This window comes from Schistocerca gregaria, chromosome 2 (assembly GCF_023897955.1).
Source record: "Schistocerca gregaria isolate iqSchGreg1 chromosome 2, iqSchGreg1.2, whole genome shotgun sequence".
In the NCBI taxonomy this organism is placed as follows: Eukaryota; Metazoa; Arthropoda; class Insecta; order Orthoptera; family Acrididae; genus Schistocerca; species Schistocerca gregaria.
In genome coordinates this window covers 786,702,290-786,712,772 of record NC_064921.1, presented here as the reverse complement: position 1 = coordinate 786,712,772, position 10,483 = coordinate 786,702,290, and the positions used below count along the sequence as shown (strand labels likewise).

The 10,483-nt window shown below is 42.8% G+C and overlaps 1 protein-coding gene across 1 annotated transcript; it reads right to left on the bottom strand.

Moving 5' to 3' along the window:
• Window positions 1-5,712: 5,712 nt before the first annotated feature.
• Window positions 5,713-9,219, bottom strand: LOC126335980 (uncharacterized). The gene is made up of 4 exons (XM_049999457.1): window positions 8,610-9,219; window positions 7,529-7,734; window positions 6,514-6,750; window positions 5,713-6,165 (listed from the first exon to the last, which is right to left on the bottom strand). The coding sequence occupies exons 1-4, from the start codon at window positions 9,217-9,219 to the stop codon at window positions 5,713-5,715; spliced, it is 1,506 nt and encodes a 501-aa protein (XP_049855414.1).
• Window positions 9,220-10,483: the final 1,264 nt, after the last annotated feature.

Below are 10,483 nucleotides of genomic sequence, written 5' to 3'. Positions count from 1 at the left end.
AACCCTCGTATATGAATTTTGAAAGGTTTAAAGTCCTATTTGAAACACCCTGTACAAGCTGTAATTGATTTCAAGACACTTAGGACTCATTAGTGTACCGAAAACTTTAGCCATTGAAGGACCCCAAAGCAGAATATTCTAATTTCCTTGTATCATACACCCAATTCACTCGGCTTCCCTGGGGAAGAGGAGACTGATGATCAAGAAATTTAATCACAATAACCCCATAATCATATTCATCTGACGCGTTGTGGAACAGGCTGCATTTCTTCCATGATACAAATCGCATATGGTTCCTATGAAAGTAGTGCCGAGAAATGATGTAGTATGCATATGTCTACATTTCTTTTTAAGGAAGAATTATTTGCACGGAAGTCTACAACCCAATAATAGACTGATGCTCGAACATCTTATTTCTTTCTCAATATATGAAGACATGATGAAACGTACACTGAGGTCAGAAAAGTGGTAGTGTACCTCATATTATTGTGTCGGACATCGTTTTGCCCCACGGAGTGCAGCGACTCGGTGTGGCAGGGACTCAAAAAGTCATTATGAGTCCCCTGCAGAACTTCTGAGCCATGCTGTCTGTATAGTAGTCGAAAATGGCGGAAGTGTTGCCTGTGCAGGATTTTGTGCATAAACTGACCTCTCGATTATATTTCATAAATGTTCGAGGGGATTCATGTCGGGCTATCTGGGTGGAGCACTGTCCAGAAAATTCTTCAAACCAACGTGAACAGTTGTGGCCTGATGATATGGCGCATTGTCATCCAGAAAAGGTCCTTCGCTGTCTGGGAACATCAAGTCCATGATTGATAGGAAACGGTTCCTAAGTAGCCAAACATAGTCATTTCCAGTCAATGGTCGGTTAAGTTGTACCAGAGCATTCAGTCCATTCCATGTAAACGTAATCCACACCATTATGGAGCCACCACCACCAGCTTGCACAGTTCCCTGTAGGCAACGTGGGGCCGTGGCTTCGCAGAATATGCGTCACAATAGAATCCTATGTCAGCTCTTACCAACTGAAATTGGGAGTCATCTCACAAGGCCGCGGTTTTCCAGTTTCTAGAGTCCAAACGGTATGGTCACGAGCCCAGGAGCTATGCTGCACATACTGTCGTGCTGTTAACCACAGCACTCTGGTTGGTCGTTAGATGCCGTACCCCATAAACGGCACGTTTCTACGCACTGCCGTAGCCAATATGTTCACCGTTCGTCCCACATTGATTTCTGCGGTTATTTCTTATAGAGTTGCTTGTCTGTTAGCACTGAGAGGTCTATGCAAACGTCGCTGCTCACGATCGTTAAGTGATTGTCGTCGGTCATTGCGTTGTCCGCAGTGAGAGGTAATGACTGAAATATGGAATTCTTGGCACTCCTCTGACGCCTGTGGATCTGGGAATACTGAATTCCCTAACGATTTCCGATACGGGATGTCCCATGTGTCTTGCTCCAACTACCATTCAGAGTTGAAAGACCTATAATTCCCGTTGTGCGGTCATAGTCACGTCGGAAATCCTTTCACATGAATCATCTGAGCACAAATGACAGCTCCACCAAGTCAACTGTGCTTTTATTCAGGAATCGTTAGCGCTAGGATTTCACCCGGAACAAGTCCCGCCCACTCACCCCCGGCTTTCCGGGTCTTTGTTCGGCGCCTGGGCAGCCTTTCAGTTGACCCACGTAGTTTACCGTTTTCGGCTGCACTCGGAGTGAATGTTAAATTAATATCTTGCTAGGTCTTAAATTTCGATAGGGAGTTAAAAGACACGTTACAAAAAACGTGCACAATTGGCCTTGGCTTCCACAGCAAACATAAGAGTAAACAATTTAGCACTGAATTCTTTAAATACTAAAACTCAGTATTCAGATGAATAGCCTATGAAGAAACATATTTCTATGTGAGGAAAAGCACCCAAAGCTAAAACAGGATAAACCTACCCTCAAAGAAAAATTTATTTGATTGGAGCAATAGGAACCACAGTATACTTGACACTTAAGTTTCAGAAGTCAGACAGGATATGTGAAACAAGCACCAATGTTCACTATACTTCCAGAGGCCATAATAATTACTTTGTTTTGCTAGATCGATCCAAGCTGTTTTTTTTGTGCTATTCACTGAATAGTTTTGCTGAAAAGTTTTAGGGGTGAAAGAAGAACTAGCACAGCATGAAGCACGTTTTACAGCCGTGAAACACCGCAGCGTTTATTTCCTCCATAACTGCTCTGTGACAAACATAAACATCACATTATTATTTTTTTTAAATGGTTTGAATGACATTTACGAAATTAATAAATCTTTTGTTTAAAAACAGACAGGACAAAGAATAACGACACATTATTTTCCTGAGACGTTTGCAACAGCATATAGGTCACTAATCACACAGAAACAGCCACAGTTTTTTGTAGTCTCGTTTACAATGCGCAGATATGGGACTGGAAGAATTTACAAGTTAAAATTCACCCATTACCCATGCAAATACTAACGAAATATGTCATACAAGCAAATATCTTACTGCTTTCGTCACGCATTTCTACTTAATGACATTCTTATATTCTTTATTTTTCGTGGGCTACTATGAGGTCATACAGAAACAAAACAACCTTCAAGTATTTCTATATAATGGTGATTTTAGACAACATATTTATTCGACTGCATCGATTGATTTACTACCGACCAGAAAAACTTAAATTTCTCATCGTTACTGAATTTCATCACAGTGTAACATGTACTGAACTGTGACGATAACAACTTCGTTGTAGCTTCCAGTTTGCGGAACTGGTGGCTGTTTAGGGGAGGGCCTTACACTATGGCTGGGCATGGAGGGGGCTGAATGGGCGGGACTTGTTCTGGGTGAAATCCTAGGGCTAAGGGCACGTCTTTTATTCCTTGTGTAACCGATGCTACCGCCATCTGTATATTTGAATATTGCTATATCATGAATTTCGTCACCTCAGAGTAATGCCTCCGAATTTTTTAAGGCTTTTTTAATAAGACAATCTTTATTAACGTTCTACACATTTATTCTTCATATCTAAGCACCGTATTTACTTTTAAATACAATCACATGGGCGAAGAACAAATTTCTTCCAACGAGAAGCTCTTGATTTCGTCATTGCAGAACGTATGACGGAGTCACAACGTCATCTCCTCTGGCACCACAACATCATCTCTGCTTCCACGGCTTCACCACTGTCAAAGTGAAGTCTTAAAAGGTGTTTTGGAAACATATGAAAACCGGAAGCGACCAAGTCGGGATTGAATGGACGATTGTCGATAACACTGAACTGTGAGAGACATCGCAGCGTCGTGTGTGGTTTGGCATTGTCATTCAGGAGAGGAGGGTCCATGTGTGAGCGTATTCATAGAATTCAAAACGAGGTTGAGGCACACCCTTATTCACGCAGTCACATAGTTACTTTGCCCATCGCCACGTTACTAATCAGAGCCCTGTACCGGCAGAGGGCTGCAATATGTAGACATGAAGAATAAAGATGTAGAATGACAATAAGCCCTGCTTCATTTACAGTCATTTTTCATCGAGCATTCTCTATTTGAACACCAACAGATTCCGTTCGGTCCTTTGATATTGTAGGATTTCGTTTTAACTTCCAGCTATGATCGCTTGCTGCATTATTGCCGAGCAAATTACAATATTCCGTGAAAAGCTGTACTTCGGACTCCAGAAACCTTAATGGGTCGCTGAATGAATGTAGACAATATCGTTAACTAACAATAGCAGTGTGTTTTAAATAATATATAGATAAAATATAATGTCCAAGAATGTAAAACTCTAACTCTGACTGAACGTTGATTAAAACAAGAAACCCTGAAAGTAAAAATCCAAAACAAAGAGAATAATTAATTAATAAACGAAAGGTTTTTCATTTCTGTATTACGAGCTTTAAGAGCTTTCACAGAAAAAATTCGAAGAGATTACGTTTTAGAACACCCTCATATGAATGAACTTAAAATATATTAAGTCATGGTATCATTTCTAGAAAATCTACAGCATCTGTTCCATTTTAAAGCTACGTATTACATAGAAACCTGATGTAAAATGTATTTTATGAGGACTTAACGAAGATAATGTGACTGGTGAATGGAAAATACTAAGATAATATGTGAGCTACGCAAATAACTATTTAAGCAGGGTAGAGCACCTCGTATATCCAGTGAATAAAACCTAGAAAAATATCAAAATGAAGGCGATAAACATCAGGATTTAATGTAAAGTTCGATTTATTATCAACTCCTTAATTTTGAATAATACAAATGCCACATGGCCAGCGAGTAATACAATAATTTGGAGAGCAATGAGATTGGCGAGGAGCATGCTGGTAGAGCACTAGCCAGAGTCGCGGTCATCTCTGAGGCACCCCTGGCTGCTGGATGTCGAATAGCAGGAACGGTCTGCATCCCATTCAGATGAGAGCCTATCAGATATTAAACATTTTATGGGATTGAACACCTCTTTGTCGGCCTGTGCTTTGAAAGCCGGAGACGGAGGTGGTCCAATAACACGACGTCCCCTTAGTTTCACTTCTTGCTGCAAAGATTGTAGTGAAGTCGTGGGGGACAGGGACCCAAAAGCTCAGAAAGGGGGAGGTCCAGTAATGAGACAGCCTCTAAGTGAAGCTTCAGTAGGTATGGAGATTTGCACGTCCCTCGTAGCCCGTGCCCTACACGCCGGAAATGGAGGCGGTCCGGTGAGAAGACAGCCCCTCAACATTGCTTCACTCTGTAAGCCATTGGATATGTACCTGCCATCCCCAGGGACTTGTGACCCAAAGGCGCCGAATAGTGGTGGCCCAGTAATGCTAAAGCCTCTTGCAGTTGCCTCCCTCTGAACGGCTTCTGGTATGCTCCAGGCAGCATTACTTGGAAATGCAGGATACGGTGGGGGCCCAGTCAGGCCACGACCCCACAAATACATAAGGCTCTGAAGATCGTCTCTAGATCCTGATACCATGCCCACTGGTTCATCACCCAGATTTGAATGCAGCATGGGAATCTCACTGTTTGCTTGGAGCTTACTGATTCGATTTGTTTCGACCTCTGAATATTGGCCCTCAACATTCTCACCAAGTGATCGTCCCATAGTGCACTATTTCTTCCCCTCATCTGAATCGGGTCTTCCAAACTTTGCATCTTTCGTTTCAAGCTCCTTTTTCAGCTGGGGCACGTCATTCTGAGGCACATCGCCCACACCTAAGAGCGCACTATGTTGAGCACTTTGTTGATTTCTATCGATATCTTCAGTGTGCTTCTGAATAGCTTGGAGGCTGTTTATCTCACTGATCTTATAGCCTTCCTCATTTGAGTCGGGGCTTGGAAACTTTGCATCTTTCGTTTCAAGCTCCTTTATCAGCTGGGGCACGTCATTCTGAGGCACATCGCCCACAGCTAAGAGCGCACTATTTTGAGCACTATGTTGATTTCTATCGATATCTTCAGTGTGCTTCTGAATAGCTTGTAGGCTGTTTATCTCATTGATATTATAGCCTTCCTCATTTGAATCGGGGCTTGAAAACTTTGCATCTTTCGTTTCAAGCTCCTTCATCAGCTGAAGCACGTCATTCTGAAGCACATCGCCCACAGCTAAGAGCACACTATGTTGCGCACTTTGTTGATATCTTTCGATATCTTCAGTGTGCTTCTGAATAGCTTGGAAGCTGTTTATCTCATTTATTTTATAGCCTTCCTCATTTGAATCGGGGCTTGGAAACTTTGCATCTTTCAATCTCCTTGATCAGCTGGGGCACCTCATTCTGAGGCACATCGCTCACAGCTAAGCGCGCTATGTTGAGCACTTTGTTGAATCTATCGATATCTTCAGTGTGCTTCTGAATAGCTTGGAGGCTGTTTATCTCATTTATATTATAGCCTTCCTCATTTGAATCGGGGCTTGGAAACTTTGCATCTTTCGTTTCAAGCTCCTTTATCAGCTGAGGCACGTCATTCTGAGACACATCGCCCACAGCTAAGAGGGCACTATGTTGCGCACTTTGTTGATTTGTATCGATATCTTCAGTGTGCTTCTGAATAGCTTGGAGGCTGTTTATCTCATTGATATTATAGCCTTCCTCATTTGAATCGGGGCTTGGAAACTTTGCATCTTTCGTTTCAAGCTCCTTTATCAGCTGGGGCACGTCAGTCTGAGGCACATCGCCCACAGCTAAGAGCGCACTATGTTGCGCACTTTGTTGATTTCTATTAATATCTTCAGTAAGCTTCTGAATGGCTTGGAGGCTGTTTATCTCATTGATTTTATAGCCTTCCTCATTTGAATCGGGGCTTGGAAACTATGCATCTTTCGTTTCAAGCTCCTTTATCAGCTGGGTCACGTCATTCTGAGGCACATCGCCCACAGCTAAGAGCTCACTATGTTGCGCACTTTGTTGATTTCTATCGATATCTTCAGTGTGCTTCTGAATAGCTTGGAGGCTGTTTATCTAATTGATTTTATAGCCATCCTCATTTGAATCAGGGCTTGGAAACTTTACATCTTTCGTTTCAAGCTCCTTTATCAGCTGGGGCACGTCAGTCTGAGGCACATCGCCCACAGCTAAGAGTGCACTATGTTGCGCACTTTGTTGATTTCTATCGATATCTTCAGTGTGCTTCTGAATAGCTTGGAGGCTGTTTATCTCATTGATCTTATATCCTTCCTCATTTGAATCGGTGCTTGGAAACTTTGCATCTTTCGTTTCAAGCTCCTTTATCAGCTGTGGCACGTCATTCTGAGACACATCGCCCACAGCTAAGCACGCTATGTTGAGCACTTTGTTGATTTCTATCGATATCTTCAGTGTGCTTCTGAATGGCTTGGAGGCTGTTTATCTCATTGAGCCTTCCTCATTTGAATCGGGGCTTGGAAACTTTGCATATTTCGTTCCAAGCTTCTTTATCAGCTGAGGCACGTCATTCTGAGGCACATCGCCCACAGCTAAGACCGCACTATGTTGCGCACTTTGTTGATTTCTATTGATATCTTCAGTGTGATTCTGAATAGCTTGGCGGCTGTTTATCTCATTGATATTATAGCATTCTTCATTTAAATCGGGGTTGGAAACTTTGCATCTTTCGTTTCGTGCTCCTTCATTAGCTGGGGCACGTCATTCTGAAGCACATCGCCCACAGCTAAGAGCGCACTATGTTTGGCACTTTGTTGACATCTATCGATATCTTCAGTGTGCTTCTGAATAGTTTAGAGGCTGTTTATCTCACTGATTTTATAGCCTTCCTCATTTGAATCGGGTCTTGGAAACTTTGAGTCTTTCGTTTCTAGCTACTTTTTCAGCTGGGACATGTCATTCTGAGGCACATTGCCCACAGCTAAGGGCGCACTATGTTGAGCACTTTGTTGATTTCTATCGATATCTTCAGTGTGCTTCTGAATAGCTTGGAGGCTGTTTATCTCATTGATATTATAGCCTTCCTCATTTGAATCGGGGTTGGAAACTTTGCATCTTTCGTTTCAAGCTCCTTCATCAGCTGGGGCACGTTAATCTGAAGCACATCGCCCACAGCTAAGAGCGCACTATGTTGCGCACTTTGTTGACATCTATTGATATCTTCAGTGTGCTTCTGAACAGCTTGTAGGCTGTTTATCTGATTGATCTTAAAGCCTTCCTCACTTGAATCGGGGATTGGAAACTTTGCATCTTTCGTTTCAAGCTCCTTCATCAGCTGGGGCACTTCATTCAGAGACACAACGCCCACAGCTAAGGGCGCACAATTTTGGGCACTTTGTTGACATCTATCGATGTCTGCAGTGTGCTTCTGAATAGCTTGGAGGCTGTTTATCTCATTGATCTTATAGCCTTCCTCGTATCAATCGGGTATTGGAAACTTTGCATCTTTCGTTTCAAGGTCCTTTATGAGCTGGGGCATGTCATTCTGAGACACATCGCCCACAGCTAAGAGCGCACTAAGTTGAGCACTTGGTTGATTTCTAGCGATATCTTCAGTGTGCCTCTGAATAGCTTGGAGGCTGTTTATCTCATTGATATTATAGCCTTCCTCATTTGAATCGGGGTTGGAAACTTTGCATCTTTCGTTTCAAGCTACTTTATCAGCTGGGGCATGTAATTCTGAGACACGTCGCCCATAGTTAAAAGCGCACTATGTTGCGCCCTTTGTTGATTTCTATCGATATCTTCAGTGTGCTTCTGAATAGCTTGGAGGCTGTTTATCTCATTGATTTTATAGCCTACCTCATTTGAATCAGGGCTAGGAAACTTTGCATCTTTCGTTTCAAGCTCCTTCATCAGCTGGAGCACTTCGTTCTGAAGCACGTCGCCCACAGCTAAGAGCGCACTATGTTGCGCACTTTGTTGATTTCTATCGATAACTTCAGTGTGCTTCTGAATAGCTTGGAGGCTGTTTATCTAATTGATTTTATAGCCTTCCTCATTTGAATCGGGGCTTGGAAACTTTGCATCTCTCGTTTCAAGCTCCTTTATCAGCTGGGTCACGTCATTCTGAGGCACATCGACCACAGCTAAGAGCTCACTATGTTGCGCACTTTGTTGATTTCTATCGATATCTTCAGTGTGCTTCTGAATAGCTTGGAGGCTGTTTATCTAATTGATTTTACAGCCTTCCTCATTTGAATCAGGTCTTGGAAACTTTACATCTTTCGTTTCAAGCTCCGTTATCAGCTTGGGCACGTCAGTCTGAGGCACATCGCCCACAGCTAAGAGCGCACTATGCTGCGCACTTTGTTGATTTCTATCGATATCTTCAGTGTGCTTCTGAATAGCTTGGAGGCTGTTTATGTCATTGATCTTATAGCTTTCCTCATCTGAATCGTGGCTTGGAAACTTTGCATCCTTCGGTTCAAGCTCCTTTATCAGCTGGGGCACGTCATTCTGAGGCACATCGCCCACGGCTAAGAGCGAACTATGTTGAGCACTTTGTTGATTTCTATCGATATCTTCAGTGTGATTCTGAATAGCTTGGAGGCTGTTTATCTCATTGATCTTATATCCTTCCTCATTTGAATCGGTGCTTGGAAACTTTGCATCTTTCGTTTCAAGCTCCTTGATCAGCTGGGGCACTTCATTCTGAGGCACATCCCCCACAGCTAAGAGCGCACTATGTTGCGGACTTTGTTGATTTCTATCGATATCTTCAGTGTGCTTCTGAATAGCTTGGAGGCTGTTTATCTCATTGATCTTATAGCCTTCCTCATTTAAATGGGGCATGGAAACTTTGCATCTTTCGTTTCAAGCTGCTTTATCAGCTGGGGCACTTCATTCTGAGGCACATTGCCCACGGCTAAGAGCGAACTATGTTGAGCACTTTGTTGATTTCTATCGATATCTTCAGTGTGCTTCTGAATAGCTTGGAGGCTGTTTATCTCATAGATATTATAGCCTTCCTCATTTGAATCGGGGCTTGGAAACTTTGCATATTTCGTTCCAAGCTTCTTTATCAGCTGAGGCACGTCATTCTGAGGCACATCGCCCACAGCTAAGACCGCACTATGTTGCGCACTTTGTTGATTTCTATCGATATCTTCAGTGTGATTCTGAATAGCTTGGCGGCTGTTTATCTCATTGATATTATAGCATTCTTCATTTAAATCGGGGTTGGAAACTTTGCATCTTTTGTTTCGTGCTCCTTCATTAGCTGGGGCACGTCATTCTGAAGCACATCGCCCACAGCTAAGAGCGCACTATGTTTGGCACTTTGTTGACATCTATCGATATCTTCAGTGTGCTTCTGAATAGTTTAGAGGCTGTTTATCTCACTGATTTTATAGCCTTCCTCATTTGAATCGGGTCTTGGAAACTTTGAGTCTTTCGTTTCTAGCTACTTTTTCAGCTGGGACATGTCATTCTGAGGCACATTGCCCACAGCTAAGAGCTCACTATGTTGAGCACTTTGTTGATTTCTATCGATATCTTCAGTGTGCTTCTGAATAGGTTGGAGGCTGTTTATCTCATTGATATTATAGCCGTCCTCATTTGAATCGGGGTTGGAAACTTTGCATCTTTCGTTTCAAGCTCCTTCATTAGCTGGGGCACGTTAATCTGAAGCACATCGCCCACAGCTAAGAGCGCACTATGTTGCGCACTTTGTTGACATCTATTGATATCTTCAGTGTGCTTCTGAATAGCTTGTAGGCTGTTTATCTGATTGATCTTAAAGCCTTCCTCACTTGAATCGGGGATTGGAAACTTTGCATCTTTCGTTTCAAGCTCCTTCATCAGCTGGGGCACTTCATTCTGAGACACATCGCCCACAGCTAAGGGCGCACAATTTTGGGCACTTTGTTGACATCTATCGATGTCTGCAGTGTGCTTCTGAATAGCTTGTAGGCTGTTTATCTCATTGATCTTATAGCCTTCCTCGTATCAATCGGGTATTGGAAACTTTGCATCTTTCGTTTCAAGGTCCTTTATGAGCTGGGGCATGTCATTCTGAGACACATCGCCCACAGCTAAGAGCGCACTAAGTTGAGCA

Bases quoted from the DNA above. Each gene is read 5' to 3' on its own strand.
- LOC126335980 (XM_049999457.1), bottom strand. From the start codon at position 9,219: ATGCCCCATTTAAATGAGGAAGGCTATAAGATCAATGAGATAAACAGC. The intron at 7,735-8,609 runs GTAAAATCAATT...GTGCGCCCTTAG, and splicing joins TGATTCAAATGAGGAAGGCT to CTGTGGGCGTTGTGTCTCTG. The intron at 6,166-6,513 runs GTAAAGTTTCCA...GATGTGCCTCAG, and splicing joins AGGAGCTTGAAACGAAAGAT to ACTGACGTGCCCCAGCTGAT.